Source organism: Plasmodium chabaudi (genome assembly GCF_900002335.3).
Source record: "Plasmodium chabaudi chabaudi strain AS genome assembly, chromosome: 13".
Taxonomy (NCBI): domain Eukaryota; phylum Apicomplexa; class Aconoidasida; order Haemosporida; family Plasmodiidae; genus Plasmodium; species Plasmodium chabaudi.
The window spans coordinates 513237-538992 of NC_030113.2; the positions used below are offsets into that span (position 1 = coordinate 513237).

The following is a 25756-nucleotide window of genomic DNA, read 5'->3' on the forward strand; positions in this document are numbered from 1 at the left end:
CAATTGAAAAAGTAGGATTATATATTTCCGCCTACATTTAAACTACAAAAAATAGTAATAATCATAATAGAAAAATAAAAAATTACAATCATTAAATAACAAAATATATCAAACCGTTTTATATAAAAAAATAATTATAATACAATAAATTTGCTGACGATCAAAGGATATTGGGCATGTATATATGTGCGTAATTAATTTTTTTTTTTTTATGTACTTATTAAATATAGTCCATACATTTCTTAGTGCAATCCTATGCATGTATATATTCAAATAATCGTTTTTTTTAAATACATTTTCGTTTAAATATTTTTTATAAATTAACTATTTTTTCAATTAAAGAATATTTAAAAATAAACCATTTTTTTAATTCGAAAAAAAGTGACGAATTTTGAAAAAAAAAAATAAATGAATATAGACATAGGTACAAAATATATGCATAAACAATTCATAAAACATATTTTATCTTTTTTTTTTTTTTCTTTTTTATAATATATATTTTATGAGGAATTTAATTAAATAGTTTTAAGAAATAAAACATAAATAGAAAAATAAATATTTAAAACATTTGCTTTTGTTTTGAATTTATTATTTTTTGTATATTATGTTAATATATTTTTTTAATTGTATGAGAATAATAATGTAAAATAAACATATGGATGATTAATATATGCAATTTCTCACTAGCGGTGGATTTTATGTAAATTTAAAAATTAACATTTTATACAAAAGGCTTATATAATTAAACGAATAAATAATATATATGTTTTTATTTGCATAATACGATAACGAATGGGAAATACTTATAAATTAAAACGCTAAATAATTTATAGCGTGAATGAATAGGCCCAATGTTTTAGTTATACATATTTATATATACGTATATCTTTAATCTCAATAAAAATTTGATAAATGAATGAGTAATTCATTAAATATGTGCAAACCAAATTATATATAAGGAAAATACATGTTTGTGATGAAGAGTTGTAAAAAAATATTCACGTGATAATAAGCTTTTTTTTTCTTTTTTGCACACGCTTTATTTTTATTATATATTTTTTCAAGCAATTTATACTTTTGTCATTGACTAAAGAAAGAGCATATAAATAAATATGTGTTAAACTCATAAAAAGTATTAAAACGTACACATATTTATATTTCCATATATTTTGTATATAAATATATTACGGAAGGTGAGTCAGATTAAAACGCAGAAAACATATATGTCTAATAAAATATCACAGATTTTTATTATTCGAATTCCAACACGTTCTTTTGTATATTTATACCTTTGCGTATTACTGCTTTATTATATTTCTAGTATATTTCAGCAATTAATAGCACAAATTTATTCCCATAAGAACCTTATTTGTGCATATTATTAAACCCCATATTGTTTTATGACATCAAAGTTTTTGTAGAAATTTGATCTTATATAATTTTTTTCTTCTTTATAAATATTTGCTTCCGAACTGGTTAAGTAAAAATAAGAATAAAAAAAAAGGAATTATGCTTTGTTTTTCCATTTTTAAATGACGTATATATTAAAATTCCTAATTTAAACGATCGAATAAATGACTGATATACAAATACAAAATCAAAATAATAATTTGGCTACTAATAAAAAAGAATTCGACCATAGATTTGATGATAAACCGTTAAGAATCTTATGTGTAAAAAACATACCAAAAGAGACAACCGAAAATGAATTATTAGAATTGTTTAAACCATTTGGTTCCATAGAAAATATAAATCTTAAAGTCAATAAAAATGTAGGACCTTATGCTATATATGCACATGTTTATTTTGGTACTCCAGAGGAGGCTAAAAGGTGTCTAAAGCAAATGAATGGAAAAATTTTAAGTAATTATTTAACGATAACATTATATATTTTTTTGTAAATTTCATATTTATCATATCTATTGGTTTGTATATATTGTAATGCATATAATTGCACACAAATTTACTGCATATATGTTCCTTATTTTCATTCTAATCCATGTTTTAACAAAATACTTACTCTATATATATAGTCATACATTTTCGTTCCCTTTTCTTTTCTCGGTTTGCCCTTATGTAGAAGGTCGAGCTCTAAGAATTGACTACAAAAAAAATAACACAAAATTAGGTGAGGGAGAAGAAGATAATAATAATAATAACTATAACAATATGCCAAACAACCCGAATAACAATAATAAGTTTCATAAAAAGCCAAATCGAACAAACCAATTTTATAACAACCAGCTTTACAATAATCGTTATCCTAATAATAAGCGACCCATGCGAAATGTAACCATTGAATTTTATCTATTTATTTATCTATCTATTATTACTCATGTTTTATAAATTGAAACCTCTTTATTTCGCTTTTCTTACTTGGAAATGTATAAAGCCTATGCACATTTTGTTTGTTTGTCCTTTTATAGGGATTTACAACAGGAGATGGATCAACCAACCAGCATGACCCCGACACAAACTATTCTAGAGAATACGAAGTAAGAGCTTTATATGCACAAATGATATTGCCATTTATAAAGTGGCATAATATATGCATGCACACGCTTTATGATGAAACTAATTTTGTTCTCTCCCTTTTCGTAGCCAAACAAAAGAATGCGGATGGGAAATTTCAACGACAACCTAAATATAAACAACATAAATAGTGATACCGATTTAAATAAATTATTAAGAGAATATGAAAATAGAAAAGATTCAAATAATAATGAAGTTGAAAATATTCTTCAAACACTGATTAATGATATGACACATAAAACACCAAGAGTCAAATTATTTTTGTGTGATCATTTGAGAAAATGTGTTCAGCATGTTTTTAACAGACCTTGTATAAATATATCAAATAATAATAATAATTTAAATGATATTTCGAGCATCCCTTTTTCTGGGCCCAACCATGAACATAGAAATAATCCTATATCAAATTTACAAAATTATCAAAATATTAACGAATTTGAAAAAAAAAGAATGTATAACAATAATAGTAATACCATTTTATGGAGAGGGACTCTTGAAATGAAAAATAAAGACAACCTAACTATTAATGCATATGGATTAAGTGGTGATGTAAATAATTTCTTAAATAATAATATAAAAAATATAACAATTAGTCATAGAAAAAAAATGAATAATATACCTAAAATTGAAGCTATTTATAATTTTGAAATACAAAGTGAAAAAGATATAAATATTTTTGAATCATATAAAAATTATTTTAATAATAAAGATAGAGTTGGTTTAGCATCAGCAAATGAAAATTGGCATTTTTATATTATATTCCCTGGTACACCAATATTTAATGAAATTTTAAATGCAAATAATAATATTCAAACAAATTTTAATAACACCTTTATAGGGGTTGTATCATATAATCCTCAGATATTAGAAAGAAATAACCCAAGAAAATTAAGCCCCTCCCAAGGCGATACAACAATGAATAATATGCCATCTACAAATGATAACTATATGAATAGTAACAATTTGCAAAATAACTTTAACACTGCAGAGGAGAATAAAAAAGGGGATTCCGAAACAAATGCTAATGATCAAACGGAAAATGATGATAGTAAAAATGAGGTACCAAATTGGTTGAATCAATTTAGCTCCCTAGCAGCATATCTTGTCAAAAAATAACCAAAAAAATAACAAAAAAATATATAGCCAATTTTAAATACAGTTCAGATTATTTTCACCTGGGGTATTTGTTGGGAAGCAATTGCTTTATCCCCATACCCAAATTAAATTCAATTTTTTTTTGTAAGTCTGCAAAAATATTTTCCCAATAACCATCTCCTAATATTTCACATGAATAATAATAAATTAATTACAAAGAAACCAAGCAAATCAAGAAAAAAAAAGGTGATGGGAAAAAAGTTTTGTCTATCCAATAAATGCAGCTCCATTCAAGCTTAAATATATATATACATTCATATTTATTGTAAAATTAAACTAATTACAAAAAAAGAAAATATACTTGTATATGTTTGCCCAAGACTTATATATATATTTTTTTTTAATTTTAATAATATTTTTGCATTATATATATACATATAAATGTATATACACATTTGTATACATTTTTATTCGTTCCACTTTTAACACCTCGAATGTTAACTTTTTTTTTTAATCATTCACCATTTTTTATAAACTTATAAAAAGCTATTTTTATTTTTTTATTCAATTTTTTTATTTTAACAATATTCAATAAAGCTTAAAAATGGTAAGCCCATATATCATATGCACACGGGCATGTACAAACAATGGGCCAAATTTCTATTTTCTCATTTCGTTTGTTCATTTATTACACAGCACACGGGCAGCTTCACTCTCCTGTGACAGAAAAGTAGCAGATACAAGCTACTTCAAGGTAGACATAGGATAAAAATTTAATTAATTTTCATATTAATTTAAAAATTTAATTTATATCTGTCGTTTTTCAATTTTGTCGCTTTTTTAAATCATTGTTTCTCATATAAACAAAAATCGAAGAAAATATATGCAAAGAATACATATATAATATGCATATATGTGTACAAATATAAGTTTAAAAAAAAAAAAAATTATATATAATACTTCATTAATTATTTACTAGTTAATGATGGGAAAGCCCTTGTGTCATTTATATTTGGAGGATCTCTTTTTTTAAAATATTTTTCATCATATGGTGCTTTTGATTTAGTTTCATTTTTATTATTCCAATTATCATGATTATCTTTTTTAAAATTTCTAAAATTTCTTCGAAATCCAGGAAGCCTATCAACTCTTCCACCTTCTTCTAAAATATATTGATATACATTTATTGCTTTTCTTTTTGTATTTTCTCCTTTATTATCTTCACCTATACTATTATCATAACGTTTTGAATAATTATTTAGTTTGATATTCTTCTCGACTTTTTCATTTTTTTCATTTCGTTCATTTATTATTTCATTTTTATTTTTCTTTGCATTCTCAAGGTTTTTACTAAGATTTAATTTTTTCTCTTGTTGTTTCCTGTACAAATCATAATCTATTGTAACTGCTTCATGCTTCTTAGCATTATTTGATGACTCCCCATAATTATCTCGTTTCATATTATCATACTTCGAGCTATGATTATAATCATTGAACATTTTCTATAAAAAAAAAAAAAAAAAAAAATTATGTACATAAAATTATAGCAAAATACATGCAAAGAAAATGTAAAACAAAGCATTCGTTTGGGCAATGCAAGCCTATAATAAGTCTCACAACTAGTCCTATGCCCTTTCCGCTGCCTTATTATAACTATCACTGCATTGGTTAGACTACACAGCATGAACGAATAGCGAAACAATTGGGGTTGCATTTTTTTCTTACTTCTCGATAGTCGAATTTATTATAATTGTAGGATGAATTGTAATTTCGTCTATCCATTTTATAATCATAATTTCTTGATCCCCTATAATAATTACTATTGCCCATTAAATTCACGGAAGTATTACTATAGGCTCCCCTTTTTCGTGCAAATTTATTTCTTAAATTACTTCCTCGCATATTATACGAATCTCTATAACCTCTCATATAACTGCTTTCATGTAAATCATTTATTATATTATTGGAATATTTATTATATCTATCATAATATGCGTTAGGTGTTTTCTTAGTATTATATTCTTTTATTATTGGAAAAGATATTTCCTTAACTCCATTTATTTCTTCGGTTTCTGAAGTTTGCAAATAAAAAAAAGTTCAAAATATCTACATCCACATTCAAACATAGATAGGAGAAAGAACAGACAAAGACACTACGCATATGTATATATTCTACATAACCAAAACTTTAAGTGTTTGAAATTTTTTTTTTTTTTTTTTTGATTTTCCAAATTTCTTATAAACTTACCATGGTCATGTTTACTCGTTTCATGCTCACGTTTTTCATTTATTTTGGGAGTTGTTTTTTTTTTATTTTTATCACGATTTTCTTCATCTGAAAGGTCAGTATCAAATACTGAATACTTGTTCGTTGTATGAACACTATACTGTAGTTTTGTCGCCATGTTATTACAATAGTTCAACAACTGCATGTTTGTATAAAAAAAGTAAAGGAAAATTATTAAAAATAAAAAATATATATACATACGTAATATACTTCATATATTCATTCACAAAAAAGGGAGAAGAAAAACATATCTACATGTTTCCTATTCCCCCATTTTTTGTGCTTGTTCACATAAATTTATATACATAATATTATATTACATATGATACTCACCTTAGGCTATCTATTTTTTTTTATTTTCCTATTTATATCTTTTTCACTTTATTGTGTTTTCTATTTATTCAATAATATAAAAGAAAATATCCTACTTTATTATTTTTATTTAGTCACTATTAAATATTTATACTTTATATATGTGGGATTATTTTGTTATCTTTGTTTTTTTTATTTCAATATATGCATTAAGCATTTAAAAAAATTATAATATAAAAAAGGAATTGATTTATTAAAATATGAGAACTACAAAATTATATAATATATATTTATACATACTTATGCATTAAATATTATATTATTTCCATTCCGTTCATGCAATCCTATAATAAAACACCCCCGTATATCCGTATGGAATATTTTACCTACATACAGTAATACTGCATTATTTATACATATATAATAATATATCAATCTTATCTTATCTTAATTTTTTTACCATTATTTTGGTTCTTTATTTATAATTTTTTTTATATTTTTTTTTTTTTCAAATCTCATTTATTATGGATGGAGAAACGATTTATTTCCCAGCATTACCATTTTTATTATCACCTCAAAATTGGAAAAAAAGAATATTATAAATATATTTTTATTTTTTTTGTTTTCATTTGTTTAAACAATACAACGCATATATATTCATTTTTGTTTATGAATACTTAAACAAATTCATAGTTTGCTATAGAAAAAAATATAAATATGCATATAAACATTTTTAGGAGATAAGCTTTGTATACATGCATACATACATACTATATAGACGTGTGTAGAAATGTTCTCTTCATATTTATGCATTTTTTATAATACGCATGAATTTGTAACTTTACAAAATCGGCCTTCATAAATTGAGACCCCCAAATCTGTGTCAACTTAAGTTGGGAGCAGAAATGGGGTTATGATTGAATTGGCTTAATGCAATGTCATAGAAAAGCAACAAAAAGGGTGGCAAGTCAAATGCTTGACATATTTTCATACTTGCTAATTTTGATATGTTTTCTATTTTTCACATTTTACAAAACATCATATACATGCACATGCTCGTTTTTATGACTAGCCAATGCAGTTGTAACGCTCTCTGTTTTTGTGTGCCTTTTGCATAAAAAATATTATTAGGCAATAAAATAAAAACCAAAATAAATGATTCAAAATTAAAAACCTAAAAACATTAGACACATAATCACTGAAATGAAAACTTATTTGATCTGCATCGGAAATTAAAATAAACAAAATAATACATTATTGAATAATTAAGAAAAAATGATATATTTTATTTTTTTTACAACCATTTCTATATTTCTCTTTTTCGATAAACTTACACAATGCCAGGAATATAAAATAAGGTAGAGACTTCCATATCTGCAACTTAAAACTTTTATTCTTTACAATCACTTCTTTAAAAAAGAGTGTTGAATATAAATAGTGGGACATAGATATTACGGAACTTAGGAGTAATAATATGATACCTATTGAATCTGTATTTATATTAAAACAATGAATAAAATATAATGCACTTAATATTGTACATAACCAAAACTTAAATATTATTATTATACTCATTATATTAAATAAATATATTAGTATAAATGTTAATATAAAATATAATAGGATCATTAATTTATATTCCTTATAAAAATTTAAAGCTTGATTATATAATATATATGTGTCTGAATAAAAGTACATATTTTTTATATTACTGCTTTTTACAATTTGCTCTATTCTTTTTAATAATTTTATGTTTCTATCTTGATCCTTTGGATAATTGTGAAGCATAAATCCGATCCTGCTACTCGTTATGTTATGAGACGGGTCCATCTGCATGCGCGTGAAAAAATGAATGACAACGTCAGTAGAAAAATAAGTGCATGCATATAAACATTATATTTTTTTTTCATTTTCGTACCACTATAAAATTTTTGTAGAACAAATGGGGGGTTATTGTATAATACTGAGGCAATAATTTGTTCATATAATTTTGAAAGTTTGTTCGAATTAGAACAAAATGGCTATCATATATTCCATCATCCTTTGTGTGCATCCAAAAATAAATAAGTTTATAAAAATTTGTACATACATCCTCTTTATTTTGACAAAAAATAAGTTTTAAATCTTCAAAATGCATTTTCTTATTTTCTTTTTGTGAAGCAACATGATGACATTGTTTTACATGATTCTCTAAATTATATTGTTTATCTAATGGACTTATATTTCCACAAATATTTTGGCTTAACTTAAATCCATGAACCCATGAAATAATTGGTTCATTAATATGTCCTTCATCTTTTAGTTTATCAATTAAGTTTATAATTTTATCTCTATTTTCTTCAAGTTCATAATCAAATTCATTAGACGAAGGTAAAACAATATATCCAGGTTCCAATATATAACTAGCTTTTTTTTCGAACGTAAACAAAAAATCTTTCAGTCTAGAATCCCGGTTTATATATTTATACGGATCAAATATTATATCATGTTTAATAATCATATATAAGAATAATGAAACAAATAAAAGCGAGCAAAATGTTACAATTGCTATTACTTTTTTAGTATACGAGCTTTCATATATTTGAATTATTTTTTCAGCTATTTTTTTTTCTTTTTTCTCACACAGTTTATGGTTATTCCCATTGCAATCTGACACTAAGTTAGTGGCATATACAAAATTCGAACCTTCATTCAATTGGGCTCCATTTTCTAAATTTCCGTTCATATAATTTTGCACATAATTTCGAGTTATTATATTACCATTGGGTGTATAAAATTCAGTTGTATTGCCACCAATTTCTGAGTTATTGTTTGTATTTTCCCAAACATTTGAAATAACAAAATTGCTACTATTATTATTGATGTGGGGGCTAGCCAATTCAGGTATATACTTGTCTTGAGAAGTTTTATTTGAACTGCTTTGAGAATGGTCGATGTGCTTATCTTTGTCAACGCAAATGCTTGGCTCTCTTGTGTAGATCATCATTGAAAACATATTATTAAAAAATAAGACATAAAAAAAAAATAAGGTAAGCAAATTAATCAATGAATTTACAGAAAATTTATTAACAATTTTATATGAACATGTTAATCCAATTAAATATATTATTATAAGCACTAAAACAATTTTAGAAACTAATATTAATGATTTATAGCTTGCTCTAAAATAATATTTGTTCCTATTTATTTTGCAACATTCTTCTGGAATATTTTGATCAGCCAATTTTTGCATTGACTTTGTTATATCTTCATTTCTCTTTTTGTATTCCTTTTCATAATAAAAAATATTAATACAACAAAATATAAAACTCAAAAAAAACACCAAAAAATAATTTAATAAATATATTTTTAATATATATAATCTAAATACTATATGTAAAAAAAAACTTGTACTGAAAGAAAATAACGACAACGCATATATACTCATAATAATTATTATTTTATTTTTTTGTTTTATATTCATATTTGATGTAAATGAACTTATATAATATATTATAAATAAATATGATAATACTATAAATAAATAATTTGATTTAAGTCCTGAAATAATAGACACCGTTTCGTTTTCTTCAACAATTTTACTATTAACAACGGAGACTTTCCAATCGTTTTCCTTTCCATCAGAAGCTGCTTTGCCATTCCCTTCCACCTCTACTTTGCTATTCCCTTCCCCCTCTACTTTGCTATTCCTTTGCAACTTGTATACAAAACTTGTACTGTCTGGGTTAACCATGTCCAACTCCTTCAATTCCCCGGAATTAGCCATTTCCACTAGCTTGTTTAACTCATGAAACCATTCATTTAATAAGTCTTCATCAACCATTTCATCAAAATTAAAAACAAATAAAAGTGCTTCAACATTTTTCGCTATATCTGATATTACATTATTTAGGTTTATATTTTTTCTATTAAATATATGAGGATAATATAAAAAGTATGGAATAAATTTTATAGAATTAGAAAAATATCGTATTAATGATTTATTGTCTTTTTTAATTATATTATTAAAATAATTTTCTAGATTATTTTCGGAGTCATAAAATCCAGCTTGTATCTCATGAAATGTAAAAAGACCTAACACAAAACATTTGGAACCATTAAATGGTATATCAAATTGTCTACATATATCTTTCCATGTTTTGTTATTTTTAATTTTTATTTGTTTAAAATGTTCAATCAAAAAAAATATATCCTTCAATATTTCATAATTTAATATATTTTTATTTTCAGATAAGTCGGTACCATTTTGATCTATGTAAAATAGTAGAGATGCTGTTTTTTCTTTCTTATAATTTTTTAAAAAATCATCTACTCTTTTCCCAATCTCATCACTAGACTTAATAATTACATTTTCACTTTTTTCCATATTCATATTAAGATAATTATTATTTATGTATTTAGAAAATAAGCCAAAATAATTGCAATCATTTCCATTCTTATTTTCACTACTATATTTTTTATCACATATTTGAAAAAAACTATTATAAACAAAAAAAAACATTAGCATAGACATCAAACATCCTATAATTAAACCTAGTATTAAATATCTTGGCTTATGAACAATTGCCTTTGTATATTTTTTACACAAAATACGAAACATATTTTTGTCTGGCTTACCTTGCTTATCATTACTATACTTTTCTTTCCTATCTTCATTATCATTAATCATGGGGTAGACATATTTTTTTTGGTGTACCATTGCTTCTTTATTTTCAACTTTACAAACTTGATTTGGGTTACCATCACATCGAACAAACACATTTCCAACTCCTTCAACAACATTTTCTAAATTATCTGATTTGCTCTGTTCATATTTATTTCTGCAATCGTAAATATAATTGTTCATGATAACTAATAGTATTATTATTTATTTTTTTGAAAACAATTTTAAATGTGTCAACAATTAAGTTTTATAATTTTCTCAAAAAAATATGAAAATTGGTAAAAGCAAGCTAAAAAATTGACACTAATTTTTTTATTTTCCTTTAAGTAGAATATAAATATTTGTCATAATTATAAAGGGACTTTAAAAAAAATAAAATATATCAAATAAAAAAAATAAATAAATTCTCCAATATATACCTACATAATTTGAGAATGGTTATAAGACTTCTAAAAATATTTCTTGAAATAAAATATTTATGTTTCCAAGATATGCCCTTATTTTAGTAACACATTAAGATATGTCCCTTATTTTTATTTTTTTATATATGCATATATATATTTATATATTTTAGATCAACTAAATCATTTGTGCTTGCAATACAGTTGCATGGGTGCATGTGCATAAATACACAATCTCAATTTTATGATCAATATAATTTAAAGCTAACATAAATTTTGTTATATTTAACATGTAAAATTTTTAAGATATAATTTTATTTTTTTATACAATTTTTTAAATATATAAATTGTTAATCAAGTATTGAAAAATATAGTGTCTATCACCATTAAGCCTGTGAAAATGGGTTTTGCAAAAAAAGGTGATAAACACACTATTTCTGCTATTTCATTTTTTCAACCGTTATAACAGTATTATTCATTTACATATACATATGCAAGCATATTTATTACATTGAAAACGCACAAAATGAATAATAAACAAAAAGATATATTCATATACTCCACAAAAGATTGGCATACTCCTTGTTTGCATTCATGTAGAATGGTGACTATTTTCATTTCCCTTTTTAATTATAGTATGCATGCACATATTTATAGCTTCACATTTAAAAGACATTTTTCTAATTTGTGTTAAAAAAGTATTCCTTATTGATTTGTATAATTTAAACATGTATATGTATAACCATCTTATGTGTTGTGCTTTTACTTAAGCAGTTTAAAACCGAATTAACCAAACATATGCTGTTCATAAAGGAATTATTGCGAAAAAATTTGATAAATAAAACCTTCAAAAAAAGGTACATCGTTTTTATGATATATCTATATTTATAAATTGAGATATTCCAACAGAAGAATAATATAATGCATATTACTTTTTACATATTTATAAAGTATGCCCAAAAAACGATATTTATATAAACATACTTTAACCAAGGGAAATGCCATAAATTATTTTTTCCCTCCAAAAAAATATATCACTCAATTTTAAGAACAATTCATATGACAAATTATAGTATGCCAAAACATAAATGTAATGCTATTATATGTCGTTTTTTTTCTCTTTATATGTGTGCAATCGTTATAAACATTTCTTAAATATAAGTATACTTAGCTATGGTTATACAAGCCCTCGATTATTTGGCTATTTTTTCAAATAGTCTGCAATCTGTTTCATTGTTGTTAATTTTTAAAAAAAAGTAACATAAACAACGATTTATAAGTATGCAGATATTTATATCCATTATTTGTATGTTCTATCATTTAATATTTTCATCATTTATTTTTATTATTAATTTTTCTATTTTAACCAATTTCAATGCGTATACAAGTCAAATAAAAATAAAACAACCCCGCATATATTATATAGGAAATATATAATTTTTCAACGCATATAAAAAATAATATATAAATATATTTCCCCTTATAAAGATATATAAAAAATAGCCAAGTTTAAAATAATATGAAATAAAAAATTATATAATATTATTTTGTATTGTTTTATTTAAATTATTTTAATTTATTTTACAAAATGTTTTATCATTTCATAAACAAATTTATACTATTTCTTAAATAACAATCATATATTAAATTGTTTTTTTTTTCCTTTTATATTTTGTATATGGTATTTCGTTTTTTTTTAACATACTTCACCCCAAAAATAAGCATTATTTTTTTTTTTTATAAAATTGAAAAAGTTTTTTTTATTTAAATCAATATCAATCATATTTTATATATGTATCATTATTTCCTTATATTATTTAAAGATATCACCTTTTTATTTACAAAATATATTTTTATGTTTTTATCTCGATAGTTTGTGGAATTTATATATATATTTTTTCCTCTTATAAGTAAAGAGACATATATTGAAGTATTTTTCAAATAGCCAACTTTTTAACATATTATATAGTATAGTGTTTTTTTCATGAGCTTTCAAAGTTTTGCTAATTAAAACACAAAATTATATCTTACTTTATATTATAATTCGTATATATAACATCTTTATTATCATAAGTACATATACATAAAATGTTATTCTCACTTCATATATAAACACATTTTTTTTATAGTAATTAAAATGCGTGTGAAAATATCGTTTATTTTTTATCTCTAAATTTTTCAATTCCCTAAGTTAAAAACTGTATTTTACATTTTGCGTTTAATTTATATTCAGTTTGTAGAATATTTATATCTATCTACAATTTAATATCCATAGAATAAATAGCTAAGCACAATTGCATAGAATTATGCCAATTCTGTAGACAATTATTCAAAATAAAATATATTCTATAAAAGATATATATCTATTAAACACATACTAGCCTGCGACTTAATAATAAACAGAGCGAACTAGAGACATAAAAATAAACCTATATACAAAGAATACCTTTATAAACGCACAAAAGCTAGATAAAACAAAATAAAGCAAAATAAAGCACATATAAATAGCATCACCACATACACACACGCATACATACAAAGTCGATAAACAAAATAGATAACAACATGAGAAGCTTTAACAGTTTTCAAGGTCGATCAAATAATAATTATCAGAACCGTGGTGGAGGATCACACGGAAATCATCAAGGTTATCATTCAGGAAGAAAAAATTATGGAAATAATTCAGGATATCATAATAATAATAATTCAGGAGGGCTTGGAAAGAATTTAAATCCAGTTGATTGGGCTAATTTTAAGTTAGTGCCATTTGAAAAAAATTTTTATAAAGAACATGATGATATACGTAGATTATCATCAAAAGAAGTAAAAGAAATTAGAGATAAACATAGAATTACTATATTAGGTGGTGATAATATACCAAACCCTGTTGAATCAATTAATAAAGTTGGTTTTCCTGATTATGTATTAAAATCTTTAAGAAATAATCATATTGTTTCTCCTACCCCTATACAAATACAAGGTTGGCCTATAGCTTTATCAGGTAAAGATATGATTGGTAAAGCCGAAACAGGTAGTGGTAAAACACTTGCTTTTATTTTACCTGCATTCGTTCATATATTAGCTCAACCAAGTTTAAAACATGGGGATGGACCAATTGTTTTAGTATTAGCACCTACCAGAGAATTAGCTGAACAAATCAGACAAGAATGTATTAAATTCTCAGTCGAATCGAAAGTTAGAAATACTTGTGCATATGGTGGAGTACCAAAAGGTGGACAAATTTATGCCTTAAGACAAGGAGTACATATTTTAATTGCTTGCCCAGGACGTTTAATTGATTTATTAGAACAAAATGCAACTAATTTAAGGAGAGTTACATATTTAGTTTTAGATGAAGCAGATAAAATGTTAGATATGGGTTTTGAAATGCAAATTAGAAAAATAGTCGAACAAATTAGACCCGATAGACAAACATTAATGTGGTCTGCTACATGGCCAAAAGAAGTACAAGCACTAGCTAGAGATTTATGTAAAGATCAACCAATACATGTAAATGTTGGTTCACTAACTTTAACTGCATGTCGTAGAATTAAACAAGAAATTTATCTTATTGAGGTAATTCATTTATTATTATGCAATTAAAAAATTATTTTTTTTTAGCTAGCTAATTCAATGCTTAATTCAAAAAATTTTGAAAAAATTATGACTTGTTAATAAAATTAATTATATACCCACATACACACATATATTGCATGTGCACATGTGTACACCTTTTTAAATGCTTGCAACGATTATTTTTTACACTATTTTCATTTATTCCTAATTTTTATATACTGATATAATTTGCACAATTTTGAGGAATGATCTTTTCTTCAAATCCTAGTGATGTATTTAATGTTTTTTTGTTATGCTTATGATTTTTTACGTAATTAAATGTTTTGCTATTTTTAGTTAATATATTATTGTTTTGTAGCATTTTCTTCACTGCTTTCCGAATTTGGGATGTGCTTGATAAGATTGTCCCTAGTGTCTGTCGACTTATTAGCATCCCATGCACATTGTTTTCGTTGTGTTTTGTTTTATTATTTATGTATAGTTACATATGCATATGCTATATGCCATATTGCCCATGCTTACCCTTACCCATTTTTATGTTGAAGTTCATATAATAAGGAGCAGAATAGCAAGTCATTGCAAATTTATAAGTGATAAAAAGGTTTTTCTAATTAAAGTATTTTCTATTTTTAGCCAATCACATTTGCCCAACCATGATAATATATTTTTTTCCAAATATGAGTGGATCCCTTTTTAATTATTTTTTTGTTGCTTCCTGGTATATATGTATTTACATATATGTTTTTTTATATCTCAATTTTATTTATGAATTATTTCACACAAATAATCAATAAAGGGGTATACAAAAATAAGGGTTTAATAATTTTCATGGGAATGTATTTATCTTTTTATATAAAGAGAGAAACAGGCAAGATTGTTGAAAAATAAAAAATTAAAATAAGAGAAACCCCAAATTAAGCAGCTATTTGTTTTGATGTCCTATCACTTTAAATTTGCAATGAGGTTAGTTATAATATTTTTGATTCGCCATCATTTAATTTAAATAAAGACGAAAACAAAAATATAATCCTTATTATATGTTAAAGGCGAAAATTTTCGTATACATATATGCACATGTTCTTATTTTTTTTATATGCTTATATTTTTTCATATTATACAGTTGCATGCATATTTCTTATATAGGCTTCGTTGTTAAGTTATATTCATACATATACTATTTTATTTATTCACAATTTGTATGTGCCTTTATTTTTTCTTTAGGAACATGAGAAATTGGGAAATTTAAAATCACTACTACAAAGAATATTCAAGGAGAATGATAGGATAATTGTTTTTGTGGAAACAAAAAGAAGTAATATAAAAAGAAACATCATACTTTATAATGAATAAATCTATTCTTCCAATAGCATATATCTACTATATAATACCAATTTAAACACATGCATCTGATATACTATTTTCTAACATATGCTGTACATATTTTATTATCCATTTTTAGGCGCTGATTTCATAACAAAGGCTTTAAGACTAGAGGGAATGCCAGCATTATGTATCCATGGAGATAAAAAGCAAGATGAAAGAAGATGGGTTTTAAATGATTTTAAAACAGGAAAAAGCCCAATTTTAATAGCAACTGATGTTGCATCAAGAGGTCTTGATATTAAAGATGTAAAATTTGTAATTAATTATGATTTTCCTAATCAAATTGAAGATTATGTTCACAGAATTGGTAGAACAGGAAGAGCAGGTGCACATGGTGCCTCCTTCACATTTTTAACATCGGATAAATATCGATTAGCTAAAGAATTAGTTAAAATATTAAGAGAATCAGAACAACCTATACCACCACAATTAGAAAAAATTTCATTTTCATCAGGTAACAATCAAAGAAGAAACCCTTATTATAGTTCTGGGCGTTCAGGATATAATTCTAACTTCTCAGGAAGAGGCGGAAATAGATATTACTAATTTTCAGTGTTTCGTTTTCTATATTATATAAGAAATGATATAGTAAAAATTTATTCAAAAATCTTTTATTTTAATAATATTTAAACACCATCAAAAAATGGAAAACATTTTAAATCATAGCTAATTATAAGAATGCCCCATATGCATATTTATATAGTTTGTATATAAACATTTATGTTTAATATTTACGAAATTCATGCTAAATATTTTATATCTTAGTTAAATATGTTTCATACATATATGCGCATATGTAATATATGCTGTATACAATAATACGCAGTTTTATGTATTTTTATGTTTTAATATTATATTTTTTAAATATTTTATAATATGAAAATTACTTTAAAAAGAATATATATTTTTCTTTTTTTTGGTTATAATTTATGTTTAATTATATACAATATTCATATGAACACATAATATCGCTGTTTGTTATTTATTATTTTCCTTTAACATTTTTTATTCCTCACAAGTAATATATAAAAAAAACTGTACGCATCACATTTTTTCAAATTATATTTGGAAATTATACAAAACATACAAAGCAGCGATTATTTTCGCCACAAATATTTATTATACTAAATGTTTACTACAATTTTGGAAACATATCGATATTGTTTATTCCGGTACTGTATGAAGTATGCAGTACAAGAGGTAGACACCACATGGAAAATAACTTAACAGTTCTGTTCTGTAAAGAATACAAATTATTTCCACACAAAATATAAGTAAATAATTATAATAATTGAAAAGTAAAGAAACTTGTTTAAAATTTTGTATTAATATATTATAAATACTTAATGAGCTCATTTTAACGAATATAGTTCATTATTTTTTAAGTTTAATAAGGCTATACAAGTTTTCTATAAGCACTGAAAATTTTGAAATTCTTAGTTTATCATCCTTAATGTTTCTAATTTTGGGTGATTGCCCTTATAAAATAAGTAAAAATTTGTTATTTTAATTTAGAATAAAAAATATAAAGCGATTAACAATGTGGAAACTTAGATCTTGGAATTCTTATGCATTTTCTCATACATTTATGGATACATTTTTTGCCCACTATATTTAAAGTAGAGAAATCTGTTTAATAGCCTACTTAGAAAAGAAATAAATTACGACCGGGAACAATTATATGCATAACCATATAGTTAACATTGATATACTAGCTACGTATTTATATATACATTACTATCAGTACAATAGTAACAATAAAAAAATTTTCCATATAATTTCGAATAAGTGATAAAAAATAAATTATTATATTTATTCAATAAAAACTATATAAAAAAGATATAATTCAAATTAGTGCTGACATTTTTTATTTTATTTAAAAAATATACTATAATATTAACATAAATATGAGTGGTACGATTTTGATATTTAAAATAATACATAGTAAAAAAAAAATATTATATTATTTTTATGCCTGGTGTGTGTACTTACTACATAACGAATCAATCTTTCGCCTTTTACTAAAGATTGCCGTGTAGGAGGTACTTTAAATACAATACCACAAATTTTTGTCACGTCATTTTTGGCGTGTGTACAACAATTTTAAATTATCAAATTTTTGCATGACCAAAAAAAAAAAAAAAATAATAATAAAAATAGCTACAAACATTAGCTCGAAAATATGGAATATTACATGACGAATACATAAAATTACTGGTATTTTTTATTCTGTATTTTATTTTTACAATATTAAGAGAATATTTCCTGAATGTTCATATTATTTTTAACCGTAATCTTGTAAAATAGCTTTATAGCTATATTATGTAAATTATAAAAAAAATTAATTAAAAAAAATATGTATATTAAAAAATAAAGAACAATCATAGCAATTTTAATGATGTTCATTTCTTATGAATCGTATTTTTTAATATATAAAATAATTTGGGTATTATATATATTATTTTTTTAGCACATGCTAGCAAAATAAAATTTATTAGGTAAAGATAAAAGTAGCTTTTCTATTTTCTCTAAATTTTCATCCTTATCTTCTACTCCAATAATTTTAGGAGTTTTGGGCTCAATAATATTAATACTATTAAACATAACAGATTTCATAAAATCATTTTTACCAACACTATAAGCAATATCATTTTTAATTCGGGGATTTCTTTTTTTCACATTATTACTATTCTTAGTTGATGTTGAATTAGTCATTTGTTTGGTTCGATTCCAATTTTGATATGTTACCATTTTGTCACTTGCATGCTCATTATTTGTACGCATGGTTATATTGTTTATTTTTTGGGATAGGTTAAAATTAGGCACAATTTTCGGTTTTAACCCTCGCCCAATTAATCTTACTTCATTATTCCAATTATTTTCATAATTTATTTTTATCATCCTTGAATTTATTTTATTATTATAATTGATTGGTCCGGTTCGTCTAGCATTTCTACATACTCGGTGTGTGGGATGCTCATGTTTTCGATCTATTCGGCCATAATTATTCTGCCATATGAGAATAAAGAAAACGTTGAAAGAAAAAACATATTTATATATATAAATAATAAGGTGGTGTTGTCATACTATGCTTACCCTGTTTTCCAAATAATGGGAGTTAAAATAGTTCATATCCTCACTTGTTGTGTTGTAGTATTTCTTCGCATTTTGTTTTAAAATATGCCCATGCACTTCCTTTGCTATAATGCTATCTGTATTATCACTAAATATATTTTCTATAACCTGATCTTGTTTTTTAATTTTTTCCATTATATTTTTTCGCTTTTTTTGTGTCATTATATCATTTTTCTCATGACTTAAATATTTATAAACATTAGGTTGAAAAGTACACTCTTGTAATTCCCGCATAATCGTATTTTGCTTATAATTTAAATTATTTCTGTCTTTCTCTAGAATTTTTTTTAATATATATAAAGGATCTTTACATTTGTTTTCTTTTCTCTTGAGTAATGTTTCTCGATACAGAAATTTTTTACAACTAATGCTATCATAAAAATTACCATTTCCAAAATTGTTCTTGATGTGGTTTGCCTCATCTTTAATAAGGTTGGATTTATTTTTCTTTGATACTTGCAGTATACTTTCATGGATTATTTTATTTAACATATTTTCTTTTTCCATTAGTTCATAGTCTGATTTTTTTAAAATATTTCCTGTTTCATCATTGATGTCATTTTTTTTTGGATTTTTTTTAATTATGTAATTTACAACCTTACTATGTGCATTATTTAGTCGTTGTTCAAATGGGTAGTCATAATATCTATATAATTTAAACTTGTGCAAAGTTTGTTCCTTTTCTTTATTTATAAAAAATTGTTTTTTATTTTTTGACATTTCTAAGAGTGTGTCTAAAATATAATTATCCGAATCTAATAATGTATTCTCTGTTTTAATTTTTTCTTTTATTATATTTACAAATGTTTTTTTCGAAATAATTAGCATTCTACCTTCCTTTTTTTTTGTGTTTAATAAATGTGCATCATTAAGGTTTAATAGCAAAGATATATTGTTTTCATTTGCTACTCTCTTTAACTTATTTATATTATATTTTAAATTATTTTTGCTCATGTCTTTTTTGTTACTTTGAAAATTTCCATCATCCAAAAGTTTAAGTGCCTCCAAATTATAAGCATTTAATTTTAAATGTGGTAAAATGTATTTTTTAAATTTATTTTTTCCTTTTCTTGTAAGCCCATTATAAATATTATCATTAAACAGATCAATAGAATTCTCAGATTTGGTATCAAACATGTTCCAAAGCTTTTCAACAACACATAATGCAGCATTTTCGTTACTGGATTGTATGCCATTCTTACTAATCGATGCTTGATCATTTTTTAAACTCGTTTTATTAAAATTCATTTCGTTTCAAATATTACTAATTTAGCTAGCTACATATTCCTTACCTTTTTTATATCCCCTTGACAATATAAGAAATTAGCAGACCATACTTTGAACATATAAGACAGTACGAAATGAAAACACTATTATATTTCAGCGTAGTTTAGAATATTTTTAATAAATAATTTCGAATACTTAAAATGTTTAAGATATTCTTTGAATAAAACATGTGTGCAATTAGTCTGACATCAAATGTCACGTTAATTTATTTTTAAATCGAAAATGGAAATACATCCACATTTTTGTTATTTCAAAAATCTGTTTAAAGAAAAAAGTTCTACAAAATAGTTCCAATAAACTTTAAAAAAAAAATTATTTTTTTTACCTTAAAATAATGCAACTCTTTAATATGCACAAAGACGGACAAAAATGAACGAGCTAATATTATATACTGAGCATAGCTATATGTACATTTTGCCCATCTTTCCGCACAATTATATCTATTTACATTTTTAAAAATTACAAAACTGTAGCACAAATATGAAAAAATCGAAGAAATAAAACACCAGTAAATAAAGGACTTACAAATAAGCAGCATGATATGTTAAGGAAAACAAAACATGTGAAACTGTGCTATAACTAGTTAAATAGAAAATATAAAGTAAACAAATTCAAGCTTTCTCTTTTTAGTCCCCCCCATCATAAGCTTAAAAACATGTTACTAATAAAAGCCAATTTTTTTATAAAACTAAAATAGAATGCACAAATATGCACACAGTCATTTATAGAGGTAAAGTACATTCCTTATGACAATCCAATAGTGGAAAAAGTTTTATAAAAATAATGGAACTGCATACCCATTGAGAAGATATATGTAGATACGCACAACAAAGTTGTGAAATCTTAAACGAACTTCTTATTAACATTACTCAAGATTATTAATATCATTGAAGATAGAGCATTATCTAAGTTTAATCATAAGTTAAAACACAGATTCGAAGTAAATGCAAGTATATATGTACAAACATAGGAGAAGGGCATACAAATGTTCGCAAATACAAAATATATTATATTCAAATCCATACGCATGCATAAACTGCCTACTAAATATTAAAATTAATGTCGAATATAAAGAAACAAACGATTAATTTAACTAAGCTATAAAATTAATGATTTTCAAATTAATTTATAAATATAGCTATATTTACTTTAAAAATGAAAAAGTATATATATCACCACTTTTCATAACACACATAGATGTAAGAAAAAAATAGTGGTTGATTATAAAAATTAGATAGCGTGACTTAATATAAGTTCAGATAAAAGTCTAACACCAAAACCTTTTGGTTTGCTATCATTAAAAATCCAAGCAGCACCGGCAATATCTATATGGGCCCATGATGTTGATTGTACAAATTCGTTCAAAAATAAAGATGCAATAATAGAGGATGCTTTACAATTTGTAGGTGTATTATTCATATCTGCGCATCTTGAACTTATAAATTTTTTATATTCTTTAATAATTGGTAACCACCATACGGGTTCACTAGAAGTTTTTGATGATGCTAATATTTTATTAATTAGTTTTTCATCATTTCCAAAAACACCGGCATAACTTGTACCTAATGAAAATAGCATAGCACCTGTTAATGTAGCTATATCAATAATATGATCAACACCAATCTTTTCAGCATATACTAATGCATCTGCTAATGTTAATCTTCCTTCGGCATCTGTATTTCCTACTTCAATAGTTTTTCCATTAGATGCAGTTACAATATCACCAGGTCGATAAGCATTTTGTGAAATCATATTTTCACATACTGCACTTATAAAGTGAACTTCAACATTTTCTGGTTTTATAGTTCCAATACAATAAGCAGAACCTAAAACAGCTGCACAACCACTCATGTCAAATTTCATTAATTCAATCATAGATCCGGGAGCAGCTTTTAAATTATATCCTCCTGCATCAAATGTAATGCCTTTACCAACTAATGCAATTTTCTTTTTAATTTCACCTTTTCCTTTATAAGTTAAATGAATAAATCTATGTGGGTACATACTACCTTTTCCTACTGATAAATATGCTCCCATTTTTAATTCTTCAAGTTCTTTTATTCCTAATATTTTGTATTCCAAGTTTAATTTTTCAGCTAACTCAACAGCTACATTTGCTAAAGAGACGGGATTACAATAGTTTGATGGAGCTGAAATAAGTTGTGCTGCAAAATATATACCCATAGAAAATGTTTTGGCTTTCTCGACTTCTTTATTATAATTAGCGTTATGATTTTTTAAAAATATATGTAAATTTTTCATATTTGTTGAGTTCGAAGAGTTTTTGTTGCCAGCCTTATTAGTCGATTTGAATCTTTCATCAACTATAGATTCATAAAAAACGGTTTCTAAAAGGAATCTAAATAAAGATTCATTGATATCTATTTCAAAAATGATAGATGCAGATGCAGGCTTATTATCATGCAATACTTGAACTAAACTAGGCACTATTTTTCTAATTTCACATTCAGTCATTTCGTCATCAACTCCTCCACATCTAATAAAAGTTAAATTTACGTATTTGTTCTTTTCATTAGATATATAAAAGCTTTTTGATGTTCCTATTTTTCCATTAAAAATATCATCATTATTTGATAAAAACTCGTTTATTTTGCTATCCTTAATATTTGAACTTATTTTTAAACTTCCTTTTTCTTTTTCAGATGCAGAATGAACTAAAAATAATATTAATCCATCGTCAAAAGTACAACCTTCTTTTCCAGAATCTTTTACTTCGACTTTTACATCATCGAATGGGGTCGTATAGTTTACGGGTAAGACAACTGGATCAAGGCTATTTACTTGTGGAACTTTAGATGTCATATTTTCAAATTTAGCAAAAGAAATATTAGAATTTTCTTTATTATTCGTGCTATAAAAGTTTTTTATTATTTTTGAACCCGTCAAAAATTGTGTTTTATCTTTGGAAAGTTTCTGATAGTGATAAGTGGAAAATTGTGGAATTTCACAACGAACACTATTGTAATTGCTTTTATTTTTTATATTATTAGATATAAAAAAAGGAAAGAATTTTTTTTTATTAGCTTTTAAACTATAAAAATAGTAGCGTTTAATAATATTTTTATAAATTTTATTTTCAAAAATTTTATCAACAGAATTTGTATTCAACCGTATTAGATACATTGAAATGGGTATGCACAATTGGAAATACGCAACCTTGCAATATTTAATATTTATTTTAAAAATAAGTTTTTATCCCTTATTTTGGATATTATATTTATTGCTTATTTTACGGGGTATTTTTGCCTTATGTAAGCCTTTAAAAATAACGTGAGTATTATATAGGAAATTTGCAATTACGGGGAAAAGAAAAAAAATAGGGGTGTTATATTATAGCACATATGTTGGATAATTTAATATGTTGGAAGTTCCATAGTTTACATAATTAATTATGTATATAATAATTATGCATGCAATACGAAACGGCTATTATGTAAATAACTTAATCCAACGGATGCTAGAGGGAAGGAGTATTTTGGGGTGGCGAGAAGAATATTTATTTTATTTGCCTTTTGAAAATTCGCCAATTTAAATAATTATATTTCCATATGTGCAATCGATAAATAAGCAAAACCACTTCATAGTTTGCTGCCCATCCCCAATATATTCATTTACCCATAAAAATAAATATACATAATAGTGCGCTTAAATATGCATACACTATTGTTATAGGATTACTATATACTTTTTATTCCCCCTATATTTTTAAGGGCGTACGAAATTAAGCGAAAAAAAATGGCCTTATTAATTATATATAAAATTATATTTATAATACTATATTTTTTTTTACTGTATATATAGCGCACATAAATATATAAGCTCTAAAAATTTAGTAATGCGCACTATAAAAAAAAAAAAATTCCTATTATAATTATATAGGTACAATCCAGGTGGCATTATTTAATTAATTTTTTTTTAAGTTGTTTTAATCTAAACAATCTACCCATAATTTTATTAAGAAAAAAATAAAATTCGAAAAAAAAAAAAAAAAAATCGAAAAAAAAAAAATAAATAATAAAATATAAAAATTACTATAAATAATGTACTTTTTATTAAGCACACCACCCCCTCTTTCTTAATCCTGGTGTAGAATGTTTTGTAAAAATAATTCCATTTTTCTTGTACGTAAAATATAAAATAGAAAGCAAAAATTAAAAAAATTAAAAGTAAAAATTAAAAAAATTAAAACTATAAATGCATTACTTGCGTATAGGAATACTCATTGCTTATTACAATGCGCAAGAATGACCAACTTAAACATTTGAAACTGTTGAAACTGTTGACAACTCAACAGGCTGATAAATATTATTTCATAGAACATATCGTAAGTTTATGAAATTATTTTAATATATTTTTTATCAACTTGTTTGTAATTTTTTTAAAAATTTTTTTGTGAAATTGTGTGTATTTTTTTTTTTTATTTTTATAGCCATATTTATAATATTTTTTTTTTTACTGTTTATATTTTTTATTTGAAAATATTTGATTGACATATATGCATGTTAACTAAAGGGTAGACATTAATAATTTGAATTTTATAAAAATATAAAATACAATTTTCATACCATCCTATATATGCATATATTTATAAATTTTATTTCCTTTCATAAAATCAACATCATTATACATATTTACACACAATTATGTGTCTACAAATATATACACATGTTTTGAAAAAAAAAAAAAATTATGCTTAGGAATTTTTTCATATATATACATACTTTTTTAATCTTTAATAAATGATTTCATTGTTTTTATTAACTATGATTAGTATTTGCTTTTAATTTAGTTATTTGTTTTTAGTTTGTTTTAGTTATTTTTTTGGCTTTGTTTTAAAACTGTTTTTTTAACACAACATAATTTTATATAATTGTATTTATCATACAATATTTATGTAAATTAATTTTTTTTTTAAAGCCTATATATCTTTTGTTATATTTATATAAGCTTGTCTTTGTATTTTATTAGTTATACAAATATGTGTCTGCTTATTTTTGATCATATATGTATACCATTTTTGTTTTCAAATTAATGTTAATTTGTTTTATTATAACAATCTTTTAA

At 24.3% G+C, this 25756-nt stretch overlaps 6 protein-coding genes and 1 non-coding gene across 7 annotated transcripts; 3 read left to right on the forward strand and 4 right to left on the reverse strand.

Moving 5' to 3' along the window:
• Window positions 1–1574: 1574 nt before the first annotated feature.
• Window positions 1575–3648, forward strand: PCHAS_1312600 (RNA-binding protein, putative; the record flags this gene model as incomplete). Its single annotated transcript, XM_016799133.1, has 4 exons — window positions 1575–1863; window positions 2081–2289; window positions 2427–2495; window positions 2602–3648. 4 exons carry the CDS (start codon window positions 1575–1577, stop codon window positions 3646–3648), a joined length of 1614 nt encoding a protein of 537 aa, XP_016654468.1.
• A 947-nt stretch (window positions 3649–4595) lies between these two features.
• Window positions 4596–6032, reverse strand: PCHAS_1312700 (conserved Plasmodium protein, unknown function; the record flags this gene model as incomplete). Its single annotated transcript, XM_740790.1, has 3 exons — window positions 4596–5129; window positions 5353–5699; window positions 5876–6032. The coding sequence occupies 3 exons, from the start codon at window positions 6030–6032 to the stop codon at window positions 4596–4598; spliced, it is 1038 nt and encodes a 345-aa protein (XP_745883.1).
• Window positions 6033–7294: 1262 nt separating this feature from the next.
• Window positions 7295–11072, reverse strand: PCHAS_1312800 (conserved Plasmodium protein, unknown function; the record flags this gene model as incomplete). Its single annotated transcript, XM_016799134.1, has 3 exons — window positions 7295–7446; window positions 7561–8056; window positions 8145–11072. The coding sequence occupies 3 exons, from the start codon at window positions 11070–11072 to the stop codon at window positions 7295–7297; spliced, it is 3576 nt and encodes a 1191-aa protein (XP_016654469.1).
• Window positions 11073–13855: 2783 nt separating this feature from the next.
• On the forward strand, window positions 13856–16795 carry PCHAS_1312900 (ATP-dependent RNA helicase DDX5, putative; the record flags this gene model as incomplete). The annotated part of the gene is made up of 3 exons (XM_016799135.1): window positions 13856–14866; window positions 16088–16178; window positions 16326–16795. The coding sequence occupies 3 exons, from the start codon at window positions 13856–13858 to the stop codon at window positions 16793–16795; spliced, it is 1572 nt and encodes a 523-aa protein (XP_016654470.1).
• A 1431-nt stretch (window positions 16796–18226) lies between these two features.
• PCHAS_1312950 lies at window positions 18227–18340 on the forward strand. Its single transcript, XR_001678635.1, has one exon. It is a non-coding gene; the product is annotated as a U5 spliceosomal RNA (small nuclear RNA).
• A 375-nt stretch (window positions 18341–18715) lies between these two features.
• On the reverse strand, window positions 18716–20632 carry PCHAS_1313000 (conserved Plasmodium protein, unknown function; the record flags this gene model as incomplete). Its single annotated transcript, XM_016799136.1, has 2 exons — window positions 18716–19258; window positions 19337–20632. 2 exons carry the CDS (start codon window positions 20630–20632, stop codon window positions 18716–18718), a joined length of 1839 nt encoding a protein of 612 aa, XP_016654471.1.
• A 1269-nt stretch (window positions 20633–21901) lies between these two features.
• On the reverse strand, window positions 21902–23815 carry PCHAS_1313100 (M17 leucyl aminopeptidase, putative; the record flags this gene model as incomplete). The annotated part of the gene is made up of 1 exon (XM_735292.2): window positions 21902–23815. The coding sequence occupies one exon, from the start codon at window positions 23813–23815 to the stop codon at window positions 21902–21904; it is 1914 nt and encodes a 637-aa protein (XP_740385.2).
• Window positions 23816–25756: the final 1941 nt, after the last annotated feature.